Here is a 24,103-nt window from a genome sequence, read left to right on the forward strand (position 1 = left end):
TGGGACCCGGCTCCAGCAGAGGGAGCTCGGAGCATGTGGAGGGAGTCCCAGTCTGGGCCACACACCAGGTCCCACTTAGTGCTGGCCCCCTGCACTGGGGCAGAGGAGTGTAGGGGCCCGGCCAGCCCATCCACCGAGAGCTGGAAGACGCTCCTCCCTCCCGCAAGCACAGCAGATCTCAGCAGTGCCCCGAAGGGCAGGGTGCAGCTCCCCGTGGCAGGGCCTGGAGACCCCACGCAGCCGAGCCCAGTGCCCGCCTGTGCCATTTCCCATCCCTCCCAGTCACCAGGGAGGGAGAGACATGAGGAGGCCAGGCTGCATGGAGTCACGTAAGCTGCTCTGGGGCCTCCGTGCCGGCCTGGGGCAGACAGGCCCAACCCTGCAGCGACTCTGGGCTCAGACCTGACTCAGCTCCCAGGGAATGAGCCGGTCCCAGCAGGGGTCCCGGACGCCAGGGTCCTCATCTCGCCGTCACAAGGGCAGCAGCTGCATCCTGAGCTGATGGAGCGTGAACATCCCCCGAGCCTCCCTAGAAGGACGCAGGGATCTTCAGCCAAGCCCTCGAAGAGGTGGAGCCTGGCAGCAGGGTCGGTGCCAGGAGCCCTAGCCGACCGCCTCCTGCAGCTGCAGGTTCTTCTGGTAGCAGGCGAAGCTGCAGAGGGGCACGCCGGTGCGTGAGCAGGAGTACCGCTTGCGGTTGGGGCAGCCGCTGACCCCGCAGGTGGTGGCTGCAGGCACGGGTGGCGGCGTGCCGGGCGGCAGTGGCAGCGTGACCCCGGGCGGGAAGGACACGGTGATCCGGTCCGCGGCGTTGCAGTAGCGGATCATGGGGCATGGGGCCTGCTTAGCCTTGCGCTCCCGCAGCGTCTTCACCTTGGCCTTGTTGGTCTTGGTGAGGCGCTCGATGGTTTGGTTCTTGTTCTCCTCTGCCTTCTTGGCCGCCTGCAGGCGCCGCTTCCGGGCTCGTTCCTCCCGCTTCACCAGCATCTCCTCCGTCATCTCCTTCGCCTTGTAGCCCATGGGCAGCTCCAGGAGTGGCTGGCTCTGCTGCTTGTGCAGGAGGGCTTTCTGCGGGGGACACAGAGCGCAAGGGAGGTCAGACCCAATGCATGGGCTGAGGGGGCTTTCCCCGCTGGGGGAGGGGCTCCAATCCGGCCCCAGCTGGGGGGATCGGCTGGCTCTGGGGACCGTGCGTGTGCCAGGGCCTCCTTGTCCAGTGAAGGCAGGGAGTCCAGCAGGACACAGGGGCTCTGAAGGCCCATGCATGGGAGAGTTTTGGGCACAGGGGATTCTGTGCTACCCCGGCTCCATTCTGCACCAAACAGGCCGCTGCAGCCAGAACCGCCGCACATGGGCCATTGGCACGGGGCAGCAGGCACCAGCTGCCCGCAGCCTTCCTAGGCCACATGGGAGGGACTGACCCCTGCAGGGCTCCCAGCCCCCCTCACCTGTCTGGCCGTGAGCAGCGACTCATCCACCTCCTTCTTGAGCTCGCCGTTGTCGTCCAGCTCGCCCTTCTCCAGCGCATCCAGCCAGCGCTGCTCCTCCTCGTCCTCGCGGGCAGGGAAGCAGCTCTCCGAGTCCAGGTCCGGCAGGGGCGATGGGTCCAGGTTACTGTCTTCATCTGCACAGTCCCGGCGTGGGGAGACAGCGTTACAGGGGGCCCAGTAGAGGTGGTAACTCCCAGTGGCTGGCCTGCTCCCAAGGGACTGTTCTCTCCAGGGGCGGACGTCCCAACAAACCCTGACTAGGACCTGGCTGCACACTTCCTCTGGCCCCTGGGCGTTGGATCTGTCTCTGGCTCCCACCAGGGGAAACCCGAGTACGGCAGAGCTCAGCTCTGGCTCCCCGGGCAGCACCCACAACCTCACCAGCCAAGCTGGAACAGAGTCAAGGGAGCAGCTTCCGGCCTTCCAGAGCCATGGAGTTGGGGTAACCCAACACGGGGGAGAAGCTGGGGTCCCCCAAAGCTGTTTACAGCTATTGTGTTACTGCCTATGAGAGGGAAACTAGAGCACTTAGAGCTTGGCCGGGTGAATGTGGGAACCCCGATACCTCCCTGCCCCAGGGGCCTCACTCCAGCCAAGCGGCCGCCCCAGGGGCCCCTCCCACTCCTTATTCAAGGGCTGGGCTTCCTTGACTGCTGTTTGGGAATGCTGCAGAGCTGCACAGCGAGGATCCCCCTTTAGCACTCACCCAGCCAGGCCCGATACTGCTCAATGGGGACCCCCTCCATGGGCTCGTCCTCATCGTCCACGACCATGAGGGGGGAAGGCGAGCGCGGCACCTCGGGGATCACCGTGAAGGTCGGCACGCTGAAGAGACAGCCCAGACCCTGCCCGTTAGGGTGCAGCAGAGCTCGCACCACGCAGAGCCGCACTAGGATCTGTGGGTGTGCGTCTTCCAGCGCAATGCCAGCACGGGCCAGTGCACAGCTCCAGGGCAGGGGGCCCACGGGTGCGTTCTGGGGAGGTGGGAGGCAGGGCGGGAACACAGGGCGAGGGGGGCCTGCTGATCCTGGAGGAAGAGACCAGGCTGGTCTGATCCAGGCATGGATCCTGGCCACATCTCACCAGTATGGCGAGTCCTGTTTTGAAGTATAAGCCTTGGCCCTGAAACTGTCGCACAACCCTCCCATGCCCGTCACCCAGAGCTGATGCTGGGGCCCCCCTTACCTCTTGGTGCCCAGGATCTGCCCGCCCAGCTTGATTTTGAGCTTGAGCTGGGGCTTGGGGAGCAAGGGGCTGGACTCCAGGGTCTCGGAGGAGAAGCTGGGCCCCACGTTCTCATGGTGATGCCTCTTCTTGTGCTTCTTCTTGTGCTTCTTGTGCTTCTTCTTGTGGGAGCTGTGCCCGCTGGACTCGTCCTGGTCCCCTGGGAACACACGCAGACGCTCACATCACCTCGTGCCCACGGGCGGCACAGGGGCACCGGGCCTGGCGCATTCCCAGGGGGCTGGGCACAAGACTGATTCCCCAGGGGAGGGATGAGACCGAACAGCCCCCCCAAGGTCCTATGCCCCCTGTCCTGCTCCCACCACAGGTCTGCTTAGCCAGGGGCTGGGCCCGGGCCCTCAAGGCTGGGGTGGGGAGCAAGTACGGGCCATATATAACCCCTGCCCTGCCCCCCCAGCCCCCTCCCGCTTCCCCCACGACCCCCCCCCAACGGGCGCTCCCGCTTCCCCCACGAGCCCCCCCCCAGCGGCCGCTCCCGCTTCCCCCACGAGCCCCCCCCGGCCGCTCCCGCCCCCCCTGCCGGTCCCGCTTCCCCCACGAGCCCCACCCCAGCGGCCGCTCCCGCCCCCCCCGGCCGCTCCCGCTTCCCCCACGAGCCCCCCCCCCAGCGGCCGCTCCCGCCCCCCCTGCCGGTCCCGCTTCCCTCCCGAGCCCCCCCCCAGCGGCCGCTCCCACTTCCCCCACGAGCCCCCCCCCGGCCGCTCCCTCCCGCCCCCAGCGGCCCGAGACGTTACGGGGGGGGAGGGGGGCGGGCCCCAGGTGTCGGCAGCGGCCGGGGGGGGTCTGGGGACCGCGCTCGCTCCTCACCCGCCTCGGCCCCCTCCATCCTGCCGCCGGGGGCGCCCCCCCTCCGCCACGCCTTGCTCATCGGGCCCAGACTCAGCTACGTGCCGGCAGCCCGGGGAGGGCTATTCCGAACGGACTCGGGCCCCGCTTCCGCCCCGCACGGAGCTCAGTCGCTGAATATTCCCCAGTGGCCAGCGGCCATCTTTGTTCTGGGCTCTGTCCGTTCTAAAAGGCTCCCTCTAGAAACACGGCTCCGGGCACTTTGTGACCGGGCTAGAGTTAAGGTCCCAGAGGAGCTGCCCAAGTGGGGTGCTTGGCCTGCACACTAGGGAGCAGCACCGGGGTCCTATAGCCCCCAACCCCAGCCAGGCTCTGACCCACTGGCAGCCAGTACAGAATTCCCCCTCCCACCCTGTCCCAGCCAGCAGGAGCCTCCCCCATCCCTGGCTTAGGGGGTGTGACCCATTAACCCCGGGGACTGGCAGAGCCTGCTTCAACACAGCCTGCTGGTGCAAGGGGGTTGGGGGGCCACCTCCTGCAGATGGGGAGCCACCGAGCTGGTGAAAGGGAGAAGGAGAGTCTAGCTTGTCAGCTGTTCGGGGCAGACACCATCTTTTTTTGTTCTATGCTGGTACAGTGCCTGGCGCAAGGGAGTCCTGCTCCATGATGGGGCCCACATGCCACTGCAGTGCAAATTATAGGTAATGATAAAAGGGCACTGGACTGGGACAAGGGATCAGCTGGGATTCCCGCCCTGTAACTTAGGAGTTCAATTCCTGGCTCTGTCCAAGACTCCCTGTGTCACCTCAGCTAAGTCACTTAAACTCACTGTGCCCCAGTTCCTGCCTGCGCAATGAGGGTAGCCCTGGCATGCCTCCACTGTGGGGCTTGTACCACGCCAATAGGGCCTGGGGAAGTGCTTACATAGAGGGAAGGGCAGCAGAAGGCACACGTCTCCCCACCCGGCAGGCAGAAGCCCTAGGAATAGGGTGAGCAGATTTGCAAAGAGGATTGTAGTGGGGGAGGAGGGGCATGGAGGGCAGCCAGTGCAAGGGCCAACAGCTTCTCCAGCATTGGAAAGAGTGGGGGCAACACAACTGGGGGTCCATGCACAGAAGCATCTGATTTCACTGCCTTAAGCAGCTAGGGACATGACGGGAAGGATGGTCCAGGGCTTTGGGCAGTAGCCTGTGAGGCCTGGGGTCAAGTTCCTGCTCTGCCCCAAACTCCTTGTGACTTTGGTACGTCTCTTGGTCTCCCTGGGCCCCAGTTCCCACCTGGAAATGGGGGGACTAGCCCTGGAGGCGTGTGCGTGAGGATGGATTTGCTAGCAAGATTCCAGGGCAGCCAGCTGCCCGGTAATGGGAATGAGGAGGGGCATTCATTCCCCCTGCCCGTGAACCCAGGGGCTCCCTTGGCCACACGCTATCCCCGTGTGTGTCTGCTTGGTGCGGTGTTGTCGGACCGGAGCTGGGCAAAGGGACCCAGCATTTCTCGTAGGTGCTGACAATTCGGCCTTCCTGGTGCAAGGTGTCTGCCCTGGGCCTAGGCGCTCTCTCACGTGCGAGGGTCAGGCTCCTGCCCCTTCCCCTTCCCTGCACACTTCCTGGTGATCATTGGTCCTTCTCTCGGCCTTGTATCGCCTGATTACATCCATCCCAGAGGGTCCAAAGTCTCCCCACACACCCTCCTAATTCCCTCCCTTGCCTCCCATTCAACACAGGCAAAGTCCCTTCCAACCCTCCTGCTCTGACGCACTGGAGAAAGGGCCAGTGCTCCTCAGTGTGTCCTATGTGTGACGCTGCCAGGTCTTGCCCAGGCCGCAGGCATTAGCTAAGAACTGGCAGTATCACAGCCAGAGCCCAGACCAGGTCACCCATATGTTAATCTTGCTCAAACCAGGTGTTAGGATGTGTTCAGTGTTTAGACTAGGACATATTTGCACATTGCTGCCTGCGTTCATCTCTGGGTTCCAGGCTTTAAGAAAACATGTACCTTTTACTTGATAACTTTGAAAATGTTTGCTCTGCATTTGTGAACTCAGGCACAGGAATCGGTTCCCCTCCCCACCACCCATCCAGAAGGCCTATCAAAATCAGATGGGGCATCAAGGACTATCCCAATACAAAGGATTGGTTAATGGCCCTATCTCACCTGGGAAATGCTGCCTGCCAGGAAGATCCACCCTCCTCTGGACTTGGAAGCTGAATGAAGGAAATAAAACAATTTCCCATCTCTCCTGGTTGTTTGAACTCTGACTGGGCCAGAGACTCTCAACTGAGACCCCCAGGGTTTACCCCAGGGTCTGCCTGAAAGATAATTTGAACTGACAAATCGCTACCATTTGGTCACTCTTCGGATTTAGATGGGAACTCATTTGTTGGCAGATTTGCTGGCTTTACCCTGTAAATAACACTCATTTCTTTTTCCTAGTTAATAAACCTTGAGATTGTGTGCTACAGGATTGGCTACTGGCATCATCTGCAGTGTAAGATCCAGGGTACCGGCTGATCTGGGGGTAAGTGACTGCTCTCTTGAGACTGGAATGTGGTGTGAGTTTTGGTGTAAGTGGCTGTTTATAACAGTCCAGTTTGTCTGGGTGGCAGGATAGACTGGAGAGTCTGAGGGGCCTGTCTGTGATTCCAGGGTAAGATTGTTATAACAATCCAGAAATTCATGTTTCACAAGCTTGGTGACACACACCAGCCTGGGGTATCTGCAGAGGCAGATTAAGCTTTTGTGGGGCCCTGGGCCACAGCAAGTGGGAGGCCCCTCCCCACCCCTTCCACCTGCAGCCCCACCCTGCTCCCCCCGCTCCTACCAGGGAAATGGGGTTGGGGCGTGGAGGCTTGCCCCGCCCCCCAGTGCCAGGCAGGCAGAGCGGGCCAAGCCCCTGCACCCCGACACTGCTCTCTGGCAGGAGCACCAGGTGAGCGGAGTGGGTCAGGGCCGTGGGTGCCCATTTTTTCAGGGCTCCCCAATTGTAACAGAGGAGAAGGACCTTGGAATATTGGTTGATCACAGGATGACTATGAGCTGCCAATGTGATATGGCCGTTAAAAAAGCTAATGCAGTTTTAGGATGCATCAGGCGAGGTATTTCCAGCAAAGATAAGGAGGTGTTAGTACCGTTATACAAGGCACTGGTGAGACCTTATCTGGAATACTGTGTGCAGTTCTGGTCTCCCATGTTTAAGAAGGATGAATTCAAACTGGAACAGGTCCAGAGACGGGCTACTAGGATGATCCGAGGAATGGAAAACCTGTCTTATGAAAGGAGACTCAAAGAGCTTGGCTTGTTTAGCCTAACCAAGAGAAGGTTGAGGGGGGATATGATGACTCTTCATAAATATATCAGAGGGATTAATATTAGGGAAGGAGAGCAATTATTTAAGCTTAATACCAAGGTGGACACAAGAACGAATGGGTATAAACTGGACACTAGGAAGTTTAGACTTGAAATTAGACAAAGGTTTCTAACCATTAGAGGAGTGAAGTTCTGGAACAGCCTTTCAAGGGGAGTAGTGGGGGCAAAAGACATATCTGGCTTCAAGACTAAGCTTGATAAGTTTATGGAGGGGATGGTATGATGGGATAGACTAATTCTGGCAATTAATCAAAGATCAATTTCCAAATTATCAGCAGGTAAGTATGCCCAGTGGTCTGGGATGGGATGTTAGATGGGATGGGATCTGAGTTACTACAGAGAATTCTTTCCTGGGTGCTGGCTGGTGAGTCTTGCCCACATGCTCAGGGTTTAACTGATCATCATATTTGGGGTTGGGAAGGAATTTTCCTCCAGGGCAGATTGGCAGAGGCCCTAGAGGTTTTTCGCCTTCCTCTGCAGCGTGGGGCATGGGTCACTTAGTGGAGGATTCTTTGCACCTTGAGGTCTTCAAACACAATTTGAGGATTTCAATAACTCAGACATAGGTTAGGGGTTTGTTACAGAAGTGGGTGGGTGAGATTCTGTGGCCTGCGTTGTGCAGGAGGTCAGAGTAAATGATCATAATGGTCCCTTCTGACCTTAAAGTCTATGAGTCTGTGAGTCTGGGGCCCCTGGGCATGGGCCCCAGTGGCCCAGTGGCTAATCGGCCAGTGGGTGTCTGCCTGAAGTCAGTACTCACACTCAGAGCGGCTCCAGACCGCAGAACACCACACAGGGGCTTGGGACAGGGAACCCGGTGCTTGCTGGGCACAGCCCCACCGGCTGGATAGCACTAGGCATGTTCCCAGTATTGCAGAAATGCCCACACATACAATTTTGTTAATTTACAGGCGTGGCTGCTTGGGGGATTTTCCATCAAGGCACCGAGGTTGAACCATTAGCCTCCAGGCCAGACTTACACAGCAATCTGCCACCCCCCGCCACCCCCCAGGAATTCACAGCCCTTCGCTCTGATGGTGAAGATCTCCCAAATTAGGCACCATTAGTTATCGGTGCAGGTGATTAACCACTCCAAGACTCCCAAGGGAGGTCGGGGATTCTCCATCATTGGATGGCTCAAAGCCAGACTGAATCCCTGTCACAGATCCTACTGCATCCCCAGCCTGGCCACCCACTAGGACTGCTGTGAGAGGAAGCCGGATCTCTGTGCGCTGTATACCCTGGGGGGTGTTATGCTTCTAGATCCTGAATGGAGTCCGCTACTGCCCCAGTCTAGGGTCCCTAGCACACTCTCTGGCTGGGTGCAGACCCTCTGAGAGTTGAAACCTGCCTCTTGAGCACTTCAGACTTCCCGGCACTTAAACAGACACTCGCCCCAAACTCCACCCAAAGGTGTGACGGTTCTGGTCAGTTTCACTCTCACGGGCAAGCAGTAGTTGTGAAGCAGGCAACACACACTCACACTTTGCCCAGTCTAACACACTTATTCTCTTTTATACTTAATTGTGTAAAGCACACGAGAGCACAGATCCTACAAAGCAATAAACACTAAATGCATGCCCCTGCCTCAGTTTCCTCCCCACTCCAGGGCATTCTCTGGGCTAGGGCACGAGTCCCTTGGGTTGTACAGAATCACTGGGGCCATCTGGGCTCAGGAAAAGCTGCATGCCTCTGCTGCCCCAGGAAGCTGCTACTGCTGGGTGATCTCTCCCTCCTGGACTGAAGAAAGGATTCCCCAAGCATGTTCCCGACTGTCTGTTTCTTGATTTAAACTCCCCTTGGTCACCAGGTCTGTTTTCTACTCCTGGTAAGTTTCCACTGCTCCTCCCTTCCCCCCTCCCTCCAGAGGAATCAGCTGAACTAGTTTTTCTTAGGATGCTGCTGCTTTTTGGAACAACCCTTGTGAGGTCCACGTGCCGTATTCCCTTTGTGTCTGTCTGGGGTGTACATGCGTCAGGCCCTGCTAGCAGTGGTGGATCCACACACCTAGATTTTCGTAATACAGCTTCACAATAGCAACCCGAATTTATACCTTGTACGTCCTTAGCCCAGGCCCTCCCTGGGCCCTTCCGGAAGATGCTTCAGTGCAGCCCAAGTTCCTGGGCTCTCTGCAAGGGCAGCTGGGGGACAGGCAATGGCACAGGAGGCCAGACGGTCCCTGAATCGCTCCGAGTGGGTGTCAGGCTGAGTCACAGCGACTCATGAACAAATGCAGATCAAAGTGGGAGCAGGAGCATTTTTTCAGTCAAACCAGCTCATGACTCAAGAGACAGATGGACGGAAGGGGCAGCACGAGGAACCGGCAAGTCTGGGCAGGCCGGGCACTGCTCTCAGCTAAGGCTTGTCAAGTTTTGTATAAGCACCATGGCAAAAGTGAGTTGAATGGGGGGACTCAGAGGACAGAGTGCCCCTCACTCCCTGTAGCACAGCCCACCCCCCCAGCATTGTGCCTGGGAGGGGAGAGCACCCCCTACTGGACACCCACACATACACTCTGCCTGAAGCACTTTGGATTTTCCCTGGAAGTCACCCATCCAGGCACTGATCCAGCCTAGCTGGTGAGATCTGAGACACTCGCAGCCCAAGGCAACCTGGCTGCTTGTACAGCTCCGAAGCTAGCTGCTGTCTGTGTAATGGTGCAGCCTCTGCCTGCCCTACCTCTGCTTGTATGCAGAGGGTTGTGAAATGCAGGGGGTGGGAGCCGAGTGGTGGGCAGGATGGGAGAGAGAGAGAGTGTGTGTGTGTGTTTGTGTGTGTGATTTGCTCTTCCTAGCCCAGGATGTTGGATTTTCCCCTCCAGGCTGGTATCACATGGGGCCTATTCAGGGGGAATTTTTTCCCCATGTGGGTTTTGTGGCCCTTTGTGGAGCTGCTGTGTGGCCCCATCCCTTAGCCAGCAGGAGGAGCCGTGGGCAGGAGGCAAAGGAAGGGAACAGTCCCCGAGGCCGGAATTTCTAAAGATGCCCTAATTCACCATGTTCCTTCCTGTCCCTGGCAGACCTGAGCTTATGCCTGGGAGCCCTGGCATGGCTGATCTGACAATTGCTGCCCAGGAGCATTCAATCCTCTTGGAATCCCATTAAGCTCTTTGTTTCAGAGGGAGTGTGTGGCAGTGAGTTCCACAAGTTAATGATGCAACGCTGTGAGCTGGCAGGGTCACCCAGGAGCTGCCCCCCACAGGAGCCTCCCAGGCTTCCTGAGGGCTCAACTCTCCCCAACCCTGCCCCACTGCCATAAGTGTTTCTGTTGCAGAGGGTGCATGGGCCAGAGCCAGGGTCAGGCTCTGTTGTGAAGGGGGCTGCACAGTCCCTGCCCCAGAGAGCTCCCAGTCAAACTAGAGTAAAGGCCAGAAATGGTTGGAGCAAAGGATGGCCAGGCGGGGGCCCAGCTGCATGCAGCCCAGAGTTCCTCTCCATGCAGCTCGGGGAGAGCCTGCCCAGGCTGGTGTGCGCTGCTCCAGGCCCTTCAGCCCCCAGAGAGTGAGGAAGTGCAGGGAGCTCAGAGAAGCGCCACAGAGCTGCCGAGGTTGGGTCCCTGCCCGAGGACAGATTAAAGGAGCTAAATCCGTCTGGCTTGGCACAGAGGGGACATGATAAGAGTCAGCAAATATGTGAAGGGTGTGGGTGGAAATAGGAATTGTGGTGTATGCCTGTCACATGTGCAAACATGGGTTGTGTGCAAAGCTCTTTGTGTGTGTGTGCGCACAAGGGTGTTACACGTGGGTATGTCTGAACATGTGGCTGCACACACACACAGGGCGTGTCTGGCACCGCAGGGAGGAGGAGTGTGACGGGGCCCCTACCAAGCAGCTCCAGCCATTTCGGGAGGGGGGACAGGGGCACAGTGTTGTGCAACCTTGGGCAGAGCCAACCCAGGAATCAGCCCAGCACCTTTGGGGCCACAGCGTCTGAGCCAATTCCATACAAGAGTGTGCAGGGGGATAGTCACCAACAGACACTCGCTGATGTACACACATGCATGGGTGTGTGCAGGCATCCATCTACGCATACAGGCTTGCACGTACACGCGGGCCCACATCCTGGCATGCACTCCCCCGTGCACTCACATGGGCAATCACCCAGGTACTCACCCAGGTACCCCTGGCACACACACGTATGTCCCCCTCACAATGACACACTCACCACCTCCCCCAGTGCACTCACCCAGAGACATGCCCAGGTACCCCCGGCACGCACACATGTATGTCCCCTCACGATGACACACTCACACCCCCCCCCACACGCTCCCATGTGCTGTCTCACACTGTCCCATTGTCCCCTCTGCAGGCCTGGCAGTGCCACGAGGCTCCTGCCAACTCTCTGCACAGGCTCCTTGGTGCTTGCTGCTGCCTAGCTCCCAGGCCCCCGCCCCAGAGGATTCTGACCCACATCCCTGCCCTAGAGAACCAGCACCCTGGGGCCAGCCCACACCGTCTGGCTCCATGATTCTCTCTGTGCCCCGCCGCCCAGGGAGGCCCTGGATGGTTCTTTATAAAGGCAGCGTGCTCCTTACTACCCAAGTGTGCGGGGCTGCAGCGCTGCCCACCCCCGCCAGGTGCCGCCTCGACCCGGTTCGGTTCGAGGCTGCAGCGCTGCCCACCCCCGCCAGGTGCCGCCCGGGGGCGGGGGGGCGGAGTTTGACTCGAAGTTTGGAGACTTCTCTGGGGAATCTGGAGCGGGACTGGGCCGGGGCTGTGAGCTCGGAACCGAATCAGTGGGGACTGGGCCGGGCCGATCGGAACCGGGACCAGGACTGGGACTACAGGCTCCCGCCCTCCTAGGGTTGCAGCCCGGACCACAGCGGCTCCGATCCCCTGTAGGCGGTCGGATCGGGCCGGTCCCGGCTGCGCCAGGATGTTCTGCCGGAACCACCGGAGCCGAGTGACCGTGGCGCGGGGCTCGGCCCTGGAGATGGAGATCCGGAGGGGCCGCTTCAGGCTCAGCCTCCTCGGGGACCCCCCCCAGGTAGGAACCGCCCCCGCCAGCCCCGGACCCCGCTGCCGCCAACGCCCCGGGGCGGCCGGGGTCCTCCGCTTCCCCCTGCTCCTCGCCCGTCTCCGGCTCCTCCTCCTCCGCGGGTCTCGGCTCTCACCTGCGGCCGCGCCTCGCTCCGGCCCCCCGGCCCCGGCCCCCGCCCCATGTGCTGCCCCTGCCGGCCTGGGCAGTTCTGGGGCCAGGACGTTTGAGTGACCCTCTCTGGGCTTTTGGGGCTCCCCAAACAGACGTTGTTCCGGCCCCACAGCCCCCTAGTGCAGCGCTGAGCATTGGGGTCAGCACTGCTGGGGGAGAGCGCCCCCCATGGAGCCTGCTGCACCTGCCCCACAGCCCCCTAACGGGAGCCCTGGGGGTCAGCACTGCTGGGGGAGAGCGCCCCCCACGGAGCCCGCTGCACCTGCCCCACAGCCCCCTAACGGGAGCATTGGGGTCAGCACTGCTGGGGGAGAGCGCCCCCCACGGAGCCCGCTGCACCTGCCCCACAGCCCCCTAACGGGAGCATTGGGGTCAGCACTGCTGGGGGAGAGCGCCCCCCACGGAGCCCGCTGCACCTGCCCCATAGCCCCCTAACGGGAGCATTGGGGTCAGCACTGCTGGGGGAGAGCGCCCCCCACGGAGCCCGCTGCACCTGCCCCACAGCCCCCTAATGGGAGCATTGGGGTCAGCACTGCTGGGGGAGAGCGCCCCCCACAGAGCCCCCTGTCCCTGCCCCACAGCCCCCTAACGGGAGCCCTGGGGGTCAGCACTGCCGGGGGAGAGCGCCCCCCACAGAGCCCCCTGTCCCTGCCCCACAGCCCCCTAACGGGAGCATCGGGGTCAGCACTACCAGGGGAGAGTGCCCCCCACAGAGCCCCCTGTCCCTGCCCCACAGCCCCCTAACAGGAGCACTGGGGGTCAGCACTGCCAGGGGAGAGTGCCCCCCACAGAGCCCACAGCCCCCTAACGGGAGCACTGGGGGTCAGCACTGCCAGGGGAGAGTGCCCTCCACAGAGCCCACAGCCCCCTAACGGGAGCACTGGGGGTCAGCACTGCCAGGGGAGAGTGCCCTCCACAGAGCCCCCTGTCCCTGTCACACAGCCCCCTAACGGGAGCACTGGGGGTCAGCACTGCCAGGGGAGAGTGCCCCCCACAGCCCCCTAATGGAAGCACTGGGGGTCAGCACTGCTGGGGGAGAGCGCCCTCCACAGAACCCCCTGTCCCTGCCCCACAGACCCCTAACGGGAGCACTGGGTGTCAGCACTGCTGGGGGAGAGCGCCCTCCACAGAACCCCCTGTCCCTGTCACACAGCCCCCTAACGGGAGCACTGGGGGTCAGCACTGCCAGGGGAGAGTGCCCCCCACAGAGCCCCCTGTCCCTGTCACACAGCCCCCTAACGGGAGCACTGGGGGTCAGCACTGCTGGGGGAGAGCGCCCTCCACAGAACCCCCTGTCCCTGCCCCACAGACCCCTAACGGGAGGATCAGGGTCAGCACTATCGGGGGAGAGTGCCCCCCACAGAGCCCCCTGTCCCTGCCCCACAGCCCCCTAACGGGAGCACTGGGGGTCAGCACTGCCAGGGGAGAGTGCCCTCCACAGAGCCCCCTGTCCCTGTCACACAGCCCCCTAACGGGAGCACTGGGGGTCAGCACTGCCAGGGGGGAGTGCCCCCCACAGAGCCCCCTGTCCTTGCCCCACAGCCCCCTAACGGGAGCACTGGGGGTCAGCACTGCTGGGGGAGAGCGCCCTCCACAGAGCCCCCTGTCCCTGTCACACAGCCCCCTAACGGGAGCACTGGGGGTCAGCACTGCCAGGGGAGAGTGCCCCCCACAGAGCCCCCTGTCCCTGTCACACAGCCCCCTAACGGGAGCACTGGGGGTCAGCACTGCTGGGGGAGAGCGCCCTCCACAGAACCCCCTGTCCCTGCCCCACAGACCCCTAACGGGAGGATCAGGGTCAGCACTATCGGGGGAGAGTGCCCCCCACAGAGCCCCCTGTCCCTGCCCCACAGCCCCCTAACGGGAGCACTGGGGGTCAGCACTGCCAGGGGAGAGTGCCCTCCACAGAGCCCCCTGCCCCACAGCCCCCTAACGGGAGCACTGGAGTCAGCACTGCTGCGGGAGAGTGCCCCCCACAGAGCCCCTTTTCCCTGCCCCACAGCCCCCTAACGGGAGCACGGGGGTCGGCCAGGACCGGTGCCAGGGTTTCTCGTGCCCTAGGCACACGGCCATTTCGCCGCCCCCTGCACTGATCCCGCGGCTCCGGTTGACCTGCCGCGGTTGTGCCTGTGGCAGGTCCACCGGAGCCGCCTGCTGCCCCCCCGGCAAAATGCCGTCCCCTCAATAATCCTGGCGCCCTAGGCAATTGCCTGGGCTGCCTAAATGGTAGCGCCGGCCCTGGGGTCGGCACTGCCAGGGGAGACCCCATGGCGCTCGCCATCCTTGCAGCACAGTCCTTCCCTGGGCTGGGTCGCTGGGGTCAGAGTACTGCTTAAAGTGGGGAGATAGATTTCCCCCCCCAACCCTCCTTTTTCCTCCGAGACACCCCTGGCCCAGGACCCCCGAGCCCACCCTCCCCAGGTCTGAGCAAGTGGCCTGGTGCCTAGGGTCACAACATGTGGAGAGACTCTGAGGAGATGCCTCCCCTGCTGGCCCCCCAGCCCGCAGTGCCTCGCTGGAGCATTGGGGTCAGCACTGAGGGGAGGGGAGAGCAGAGCACCCCGTCCGGAGCCCCCACCTTGTGGCACCTGGGGACTTCCAGGCCTTCCATCCACCCGCTGGCCAAGCCAGACCCTGCTGAGATCATGCTCAGGGGGCCGCTGGCCACGGGCCCGGAAAACTGGGTTTCTCGCTGACTTCAAGGCCATTTAACTTGCTCTAACTGGGCAACAAGCCAGCGGGGGATTGGCAGGGGGCTGGTCTCCCGGCGAGAGGTGTCACTGGCCTGCTGCCTGGGGTCCCCGCTGGGGGGTGGCTGTGGTGGCAGAGCCCCCTGTCTGCAGCCAGGGGAGCGGAAGGAGGTGGCTGCCCCCCAGGCACAGTGCTCTGCTGCCTGTAGGACGGGGTGCTGCCATTGCCCCTTCTCAGACAGTGAGGGGTTAAGCTGAGCTGCCGTTTGAGGGGTGCTAGGAGGGAGAGAGTGGGACTGGGACTCCTGGGTTTTCCTCCTGGCCCTGCCCTTGCCTGGCTGTGACCCTGGGTGAGCCCTTCTCTCTGCTGGAGCCAGGCTGAGCTGGGTCAGGCCTCCCATATGTCCCTGGGACTTGTGGGATTTCAAACCCGACTCTTCCCTGCTGGGCCTGGCCAGTGACTCTGGGGGTGGGGGCCAGGGTTCTTGGGGGCAGCTGGGGTGGGCGCTGGCTGGTGGGGTTCCTGGCCTGTTGGTGTCACATGAGGGCACTCGGCCGCTGCAGAATGAGCCAGCTGCAAGCAGCATGGTGCTGTGCCCAGCATTCCCAGCACCAGGGGCAAGATCTAGGACTGAAAGCTGGCCTGAGTCGGGGGCCCAGGCCTGGCTCTGCCCCCCCCCCCCCCAGCTCCCCACATGACAGCACCGCCCCCTTGCTGAGCAAATCACACTGGTGGAAACCAAACCCATGGGGCGCCTGCCCCACCCAGCACAGCTCCTGGGGAAGCTAGGCCTGAACTGGTTGTGACTGGGGGGCTCAGGGCCGAGGCATGCTGAGCAATCTGCCCCCAGGTGGCAGGCTCTGGTCCTGACGGGGAAAGGGCTGCAGGGGGACTCTGGCAATGTCCCTAGGCCGGGTTCCTGCCCTGCGTCCCTGCTGAGTCTCTCCAGTGCTGCTTGTGGGCCTGCAGATGAGGAGTTCATGCCCACCCTGTGCCTGGCTGCAGCGCGTCCTCGTTCCCCCTGAGTGTCAGCCAGCCCGGGGGGTGCAGGGTCATCGGCAGAAGTGTTACAGCTGGGGGGAGCCCTCTGCTCCGCCTTCCCATCTGTTAGCAAGAGTATGTGCCCCAGGAAGTGCCTGTGGGGCTGCGACCACGAGCCTCCGCAGGCTGGGCCGTGGGTACCTAGCATCTGACTGTCTGCTCTCCTTGCGCCTGGGGGCTGCCTGCCTCTGCAGCCTCACCTTGAGGAGGGGCCATGGGCAGCCAAGCTGGGCTGGGGAAGGGTGTCCGGGCTCTGTGCGGGGAAGCTGGGGCTGCTTACAGGGCACACTCCTTAGCCCAGGAGTCTCCAGCCCCCGTCTGTGCTCTGGGATGGGAGCAGCCATCTGCCAGCATGGGGCACTGAGGCCTGGTCAACCCTTCAGATGCTGCAGCACATCAGTGTGTGGCGCTGCCTGCTCCGTGGGGAAGGGGGGGCTTTCCTGTGGGCACAGTTTAATCCACTGCTTGACAACTGAGTTCTTCCATCCACCCAGCACTGGCCACCCGGGGACTCAGGTTGGCCCAATTACGCTGCTTGGGGATTTCCCCACCCCTCAGTGATGGACTTACACCGACCTAATTTCCTACTGTAGACCAGGCCTGAGTCATCTGCCCATCCCCTGCTCCCCTCCCAGGAGGTGGAGGAGAGAGACCTGGGTCACGAGGGACTTGCTGTACCCCCTGGGCCATGGTGCTGGGTCCCAGGTTCTCCCCTTCATTCTGCAGGGTCCCCAGGCAGTCTGGCCATGCCCAGCCCTGTGCATGGAAAGGGTTAACTGGGGGAGCTCTACCTAGCAGCAGGTGGATTCTCTTCTGGAGCCAGAATTCCTGCTCTGCTGCCTAGGGCAAGGCTGGGACTGGCACTTCTGAAGGCTAATTCCCTCTCCCCTGTCTTCCCGGGTGACCAGATATCCTGATTTTATAGGAACAGTCTCGATTTTTGGGTCTTTTTCTTATTAGGCTCCTATTAGCCCCCACCCCCGTCCTGATTTTTCACATTGGCTGTGAATGTGCCCCCCCCTCACAGCAAGCTGCAGCCTTGCTCTCACCTGACCCCAGCAGTCCCCTGCTGACGTCACTACTCTTGCCTTGCTCCCTGCCAGCCACCCTGGCCTGCCCCCAGTACCAGGACCTGCCTTGACCCTGCACCCACCCCCCTGAAAACACTCGTATTTCCACAAACCAGAAAACAGCTCAGCCCACCCCACTGAGAGACTCATTAAATGTCCATGGTCACTCAGACAAACTGTATTTTGGGGGTAACACTAAATCAGCCCCCCTCTCATCAGAACAAACGTACTGGGTCAGACCAAAGGTCCATCCAGCCTAGTGTTCTGTCTTCCAACAGTGGCCAGTGCCAGGTGCTTCAGAAGGAATGAACAGAACAGGGAGTCAGCAAGTGACCCATCCCCTGGTGCCCATTCCCAGCTTCTGGCAAACAGAGGTGAGGGACACCATCCCTGCCCAACCTGGCTAATAGCCATTAATGTACCTATCCTCCACGAACTTACCTAGGTCTTTTTTGAACCCTGTTATAGTCTTGACCTTCACAACATCCTCAGGCAAGGAGTTCCATAAGTTGACTGTGTGTTGTGAAGAAATACTTCCTTTTGTTTGTTTTAAACCTGCTGCCTATTAATTTCATTTGGTGATGCCTAGTTCTTGTGTTCTGCCAAGGTATAAATAACACTTTATTTACTTTCTACACACCAGTCATGATTTTATAGACCTCTGTCGTATCCCCTCTTAGTCATCTCTTTTCCAAGCTGAAAAGTCCAAGTCTTATTAATCTCCCCTCTAATCATTCCATACCTCTAATAATTTTTGTTGCCCTTTTTCTGAACCTTTTCCAATTTCAATATATTTTTTTTGAGATGAGGTGACCAGATCTACATGTAGTATTCAAGATGTGGGTGCACCATGGATTTATATAGAGGCAACATGATATTTTCTGTCTTATCTATCCCTTTCTTAATGATTCCAAACATTCTGGTCACTATTTTGACTGCCGCTGCACATTGAGTGGATGTTTTCAGAGAACTATCCACAGTGATGCCAAGATCATTCTTGAGTGGTAACAGCTAATTTAGACCCCATCATTTTATATGTATAGTTGGGATTATGTTTTCCAATGTGTGTTACTTTGCGTTTATCAACACTGAATTTCATCTCCCATTTTGCTGTCCCGGCACTCAGTTCTGAGAGATCTCTTTGCAGTGTGCCTGGGTCTTAACTATCTTTAGTAATTTTGTATCATTGGCAAATTTTGACACCTCACTGTTTACCCATTTTTCCAGATTATTTATGACTATGTTGACTAGGACTGGGCCCAGTACAGACCCCCCCCCAGGGGACACCACTGTTTACTTCTCTCCATTCTGAAAACTGGCCATTTATTCCTATCCTTTGTTTCCTATCTTTTAACCAGTTACCAGTGCATAAGAGAACCTTCCTCCTTATCCCATGACAGCTTACTTTGCTCAAGAGCCTTTGGTGAGGGACCTTGTCAAAGTCTTTCTGAAAATCTAAGTACACTAGACCCACTGGATCCCCCTTGTCCACATGCTTGTTGACCCCTTCAAAGAATTCTAGTAGATTGGTGAGGCAGGATTTCCCTTTACAAAAACCATGTTGACTCTTCCCCTACAAATTATGTTCAACTATGTGTCTGACAATTCTGTGCTTTAGTAGAGTTTCAGCCAGTTTGCCGGGTACTGAAGTCAGGCTTCCTGGCCTGTAATTGCCAGGGTCACCTCTGGAGCCCTTTTAAAAATTGATGTCACATTAGCTATCCTCCAGTCCTTTGGTACAGAAGCTGATTTAAATGATAGGTTACAGACTACAGTTAGCAGTGCTGCAATTTCACATTTGAGTTGCTTCAGAACTCTTGGGTGATACCATCTGGTCCTGGTGACTTATTACTGTTTAGTTTGTCAGTTTGTTCCAAAACCTCTTCTAATGACATCTCAATCTGGGGCAGTTACCCAAACCTGAGCCATTCTGTTTAGGTAACAAATCTGAGGATCTCCCTCACATCTTCAGCCATGAAGACCGAGGCAAAGAATTCATTTAGTTTCTCTGCAATGGCCTTATCGTCCTTGACTGCTCCTTTAGCATCTTGATCGTCCAGTGGCCCCACTGGTTGTTAGCAGGCTTCCTGCTTCTGATGTACTTTAAAAAAAATATTGCTATTACTTTTTGAGTCTTTGGCTAGCTGTTCTTCAAATTCTTTTTTGGTCTTCCTAATTGTATTTTTACACTTCATTTGTCAGAGTTTATGCTCCTTTCTGTTTTCCTCACTGGGTGCCAGGACCAGCTGCTCCAAGAAACAGTCATTTAAGGTGTCAAGAAACTTTATCTCTGCATCCCGTCCTGAGGTGACCATCATGTACCCCATCATGACATGTATGGGGATAGTTGAAATGCACCATTATTATTGATTGATTTGATTTATTGATTTTAACAGCCTCTCTAATCTCCCTGAGCATTTCAGTCACTATCACCATCCTGGTCAGGTGGTCGGTAATAGATCCCTACTGCTATATTCTTATTAGAGCATGGGATTACTATCCAGTGAGATTCTGTGGTACAGTTTGCTTCATGTAAGGTTTTTACTTCATTTGATTCTACACTTTCGTTTACGTATAGTGCCACTCCCCCGCCAGCATGACCTGTTCTGTCCTTCTGATATATTTTGTACACTGGTATTACTGTGTCCATTGATTATCCTCATTCCACCAGGTTTCTGTGATGCCAATTATATCAATAGCCTCATTTAATAAGAGTCACTCTAGTTCACCCCTCTTGTTATGTAGATTTCTAGCATTGGTTTATAAGCACTTTAAAAACTTGTCACTTTTTGGCTGTCTGCCATTACATGATGTAATTGAACGGGACTTTCTTTCATTTGACTGTTTTCTCATCAGATCCTACCCGTATTTTATCATCTTCCCTCCTCTCCTCCCTACTAGGACATAGAGAATCTCCATTAATAGATCCTTCTCTAAGGGATGTCTCTGTCTGAACCACGTGTTCCTCTGCATCTGTCGGCTTTTCCCCAGCCCTTAACATTAAAAAGACCGTAGAGCAGTTTTTAAACTAAGTGCCAGCAATCTGGTTCCATTCTGGTTTAGGTGGAGCCCATCCTTCCTGCATAGACTCCCCCTTTCCCAAAAGTTTCCCCAGTTCCTAATAAATCTGAATCCCTCCTCTCTACACCATTCACACATTGAGAGCCTGCAGTTTTGCCTGTCTAACTGACCCTGCACGTGGAACTGAAAGCATTTAAGAGAAGGAGGTCCTGGACATCAATCTCTTACCTAGCAGCCTAAATTTGGTCTCTAGGACCTCTCTCCTACCCTTCCCTATGTCATTGGTACCTACGTACCTTGACAGTTTCCCTCTGCTCTTGTCGGATGGTCTTCTTCCTGAGACTTTCATCCTCAACAGCACAGAGGCTGTCAGACCGGGGGTGGGACCATTCCACGGTGTCCCAGAAAGTCTCATCTATGTACCTCTCTGTCTCCTTTAGCTCCTCCAGTTTAGCTACTCTGGTTTCCAAAGCCCATACATGGTCTCTGAGGGCCAGGAGCTCCATACACTCGCCCATTGGGCAGGTAATCGGACATGCTGCATTGGATGCAGTAAACTGGGCAGCCCCCACTCTGTTATGGGACTCTTTACTCATGCAGCTCATTCCTTTGCTGTTTTGTTGGTATCACTGGGTGTTTTGGGCTTTAAGTTTAAAGAATAATAAATTGTACCCAGCCCCCCGCCCACGCTGCCTCTGTAAACTCCCCTGTTTGCTGCTCCTGTTCACTAGCCTTTGAGGTGCTTAGGGCCCTAAGCAATTGCTTAGTGTGCTTATGCCTAGTGCCACCACTTCCTGTCGCCTCTTCCCATGCCCTGCCCTGCCCAGCCCAGCCCAGCCCTGCTGGCTGTGAGTGTTCATAGAACCGTAGCACAGAAAGGGCCCTCGTGGGGTCATCGAGTCCAGTCCCCTGCATTCATGGCAGCACTAAGGATTATCTAGACCATCCCTGACAGGGGTTTGTCCAACTTGCTTTTAAAATCCCCAGTGATGGAGATTCCACCACCACCCTGGGCAATTTATTCCAGTGCTTCACCACCCTGATAGTTAGGAACTTTTTCCTGATGTCCAACCTAAACCGCCCTTGCTGCAATTTAAGCCCTTTGCTTCTTGTCCTATCCTCAAAGGCTAATTGGAACAATTTTTCTCCCTCCTCCTTATAACAATCTTTTATGTACTGTGACAAAGTTCCTCCTCTACTTTGGTGAGTCCTGCACTTATTGGCAGATTTGCTCACCTCAGTGATCTCTCCCAGAGTCTGGATCAACTTCTCCTGTGTCTGATCAGGAGTTGGGAGGTTTGGGGGGAACCCGGGCCCGCCCTCTACTCCGGGTTCCAGCTCAGGGCCCTGTGGATTGCAGCTGTCTATAGTGCCTCCTGTAACACCTGCGTGACAGCTACAACTCCCTGGGCTACTTCCCCATGGCCTCCTCCAAACACCTTCGTTAACCTCACCTCAGGACCTTCCTCCTGGTGTCTGATAACACTTGTACTCCTTCGTCCTCCAGCAGCACACCTTCTGAGGGTATGTCTATACTACAGGATTATTCTGATTTTACATAAACCGGTATTGTAAAACAGATTGTGTAAAGTTGAGTGCACGCGGCCATACTAAGCACACTAATTGGGTAATGTACCGAGGCTAGTTTCGATTTCTGTAGCGTTGCACTGTGAGTAGCTATCCCATAGTTCCAGCAGTCTCCCCCGCCCATTGGAATTCTGGGTTGAGATCCCAGTGCAAAAACAGTGTCGCGGGTGATTCTGGGTAAACGTCGTCACTCATTCCTTCCTCCGTGGAAGCAACAGCAGACAATCATTTCGCGCCCTTTTTCCCTGGATTGCCCTGGCAGATGCCATAGCACGGCAACCATGGAGCCCGTTTTGCCTTTTGTCACTGTCACCGTATGTGTACTGGATGCTGCTGACAGAGGCGGTACTGCAGTGCTACACAGCAGCATTCATTTGCCTTTGCAAGGTAGCAGAGACGGTTACCATCCCTATTGCACCATCTGCCATTGTAAATTGGCGATGAGATGACGGTTATCAGTCATTCTGTACCATCTGCTGCTGCCATGGATGCTCCTGGCTGGCCTTGCTGAGGTCGGCCGGGGGCGCATGGACAAAAATAAGAATGACTCCTCAAGTCATTCCCTTTGTTTTGTCTAAAAATAGTCAATCCTGCCTGGAATATGGGGCAAGTCTACTAGAGAGCCAGAGAGCACAGCCGCTCCGGGTCACAGCCCCAGAGATCCCACAGAAATGATGAGCTGCATGCCATTCTAGGGGGTGCCCTGCAACAACCCCACCTGTTGCTACCCTCCTCCCCCCAACCCTCCTGGGCTACCGTGGCAGTGCCCCCCATTTGTGTGATGAAGTAATAAAGAATGCAGGAATGAGAAACACTGACTTTTTAGCGAGATAAAATGAGGGGGAGGAATCCTCCAGCTGCTATGATAGTCCAGGGAGGACATTAAAGGGTCGGGGGGAGAGGAGCGCAGCCTCCCGCTGCTTTGATGGTCCAGGGAGTACAGAATCTTTTCTTTAGACACGAAAGGGAGGCAGGGGGGCTGATGGAGTTCAGGCTCCAGCTGCTATGATGAGGACAGTTACCCAACATTTTGTACCGTCTGCCAGGAATGACAGGGAGTCATTCCCATTTTTACCCAGGCGCCCCCAGCCGACCTCACCGCGGCCAGCGAGGAGCACTCACGGGCTGATGACAGTCTTCCACCATTTTGTACCACCTGCCATCAGGAAAGGAAGGGGAGGGGATGCTGCTGTTCAGCACCACAGCACCGCATCTACCAGCAGCATGCAGGAGACATACGGTGACATTGAAAAATGGCAAGAAACTATTTTTTTCCCTTTTCTTTCACGGGGGGGGAGGGGGAGTAAATTGACGACATATACCCTGAACCACCCCGGACAATGTTTTTGACCCTTCAGACATTGGGAGCTCAGCCAAGAATGCAAATGCTTTTTGGAGACTGCGGGGACTGTGGGATAGCTGGAGTCCTCAGTCCCCCCTCCCTCCCTCCCTCCCTCCCTCCCTCCATGAGCGTCCATTTGATTCTTTGGCTCTCCGTTACGCTTGTCACGCAGCACTGTGCTGAGTCCCTGCTGTGGCCTCTGTCTATCATAGCCTGGAGATTTTTTTCAAATGCTTTGTCATTTCGTCTTCTGTAACGGAGCTCTGACAGAACAGATTTGTCTCCCCATGCAGCGATCAGATCCAGTATCTCCCGTACGGTCCATGCTGGAGCTCTTTTTGGATTTGGGACGGCATCACCACCCGTGCTGATCAGAGCTCCACGCCGAGCAAACAGGAAATGAAATTCAAAAGTTCGCGGGGCTTTTCCTGTCAACCTGGCCAGTGCACCCGAGTTCAGATTGCTGTCCAGAGCAGTCACAGTGGTGCACTGTGGGATACCGCTCGGAGGCCAATACCATCGATTTGCGGCCACACTAACCCTAATCCGACATGGCAGTACCGATTTCAGCGCTACTCCTCTCGTCGGGGAGGAGTACAGAAATCGGTTTAAAGAGCCCTTTATATCGATATAAAGGGCCTCGTTGTGTGGACGGGTGCAGGGTTAAATCGATTTAACACTGCTAAATTCAGTTTAAACACGTAGTGTAGACCAGGCCTCACTCTCAGCTCCTTGTGCCTCTTGCTCCCAGCTCCTCACACGCACTTCCTCTCCTCTGGCTCCTCCTCGCCTGACTGGAGTGAGCTCCTTTTAAACCCAGGTGCCCTGATTAGCCTGCCTTGATTGGCTGCAGGTGTTCTAATCAGCCTCTCTGCCTTAATTGGTTCTAGCAGGTTCCTGATTACTCTAGTGCAGCCCCTGCTCTGGTCACTCAGGGAACAGAAAACTACTCACCCAGTATATTTGCCCTCTACCAGACTCCTGTACCCCACTGGTCTCGGTCTGTCACAGTACTTGAAAACTGTTATCAAGTCCCCTCTCAGCCTTCTCTGCTCCAGCCTGAACAAACCCAGTGTTTTCAATCTTCCCTCCTAGGTCATGTTCTCCAGACCTTTCATCATTTTTCTCACTCTTCTCTGGATTTGTCCACATCTTTCCTGAAATGTGGCACCCAGAACTGGACACAATATTCCACCATACTCCTAATCAGGGAAAACCCCAGGGGAGAGAGTCAGTTGGACAAAATCAAAAGGGCTGTGCAACCTTCCCTCCAGGTTCTGCCGGTGCCCCCAATCCCGACCCTGCAGCCCCCTG

The 24,103-nt window shown here is 57.4% G+C and overlaps 2 protein-coding genes across 3 annotated transcripts in view; one reads left to right on the forward strand and one right to left on the reverse strand.

Annotated features, from left to right (window-relative positions):
* Positions 1-586: 586 nt before the first annotated feature.
* On the reverse strand, positions 587-3,728 carry INO80B (INO80 complex subunit B). Its single transcript, XM_030563970.1, has 5 exons — positions 3,543-3,728; positions 2,676-2,874; positions 2,197-2,315; positions 1,449-1,624; positions 587-1,068 (listed from the first exon to the last, which is right to left on the reverse strand). The coding sequence occupies exons 1-5, from the start codon at positions 3,601-3,603 to the stop codon at positions 604-606; spliced, it is 1,020 nt and encodes a 339-aa protein (XP_030419830.1). The 5' UTR covers positions 3,604-3,728; the 3' UTR covers positions 587-603.
* A 7,777-nt stretch (positions 3,729-11,505) lies between these two features.
* LOC115652206 (rhotekin-like) overlaps positions 11,506-24,103 on the forward strand; it is a 40,141-nt gene continuing 27,543 nt past the window's right edge. Inside the window, exon 1 of one of the 2 annotated variants that reach the window (XM_030563956.1) lies at positions 11,506-11,872. In XM_030563956.1, coding sequence (XP_030419816.1) covers positions 11,762-11,872 — 111 coding nt within the window. In that variant the 5' untranslated portion in view covers positions 11,506-11,761. The remainder of the gene's footprint in view (positions 11,873-24,103) is intronic. The other variant, XM_030563959.1, reaches the window with a different exon arrangement.

The sequence above is a fragment of the Gopherus evgoodei genome, chromosome 5, assembly GCF_007399415.2.
Source record: "Gopherus evgoodei ecotype Sinaloan lineage chromosome 5, rGopEvg1_v1.p, whole genome shotgun sequence".
Lineage (NCBI taxonomy): Eukaryota > Metazoa > Chordata > Testudines > Testudinidae > Gopherus > Gopherus evgoodei.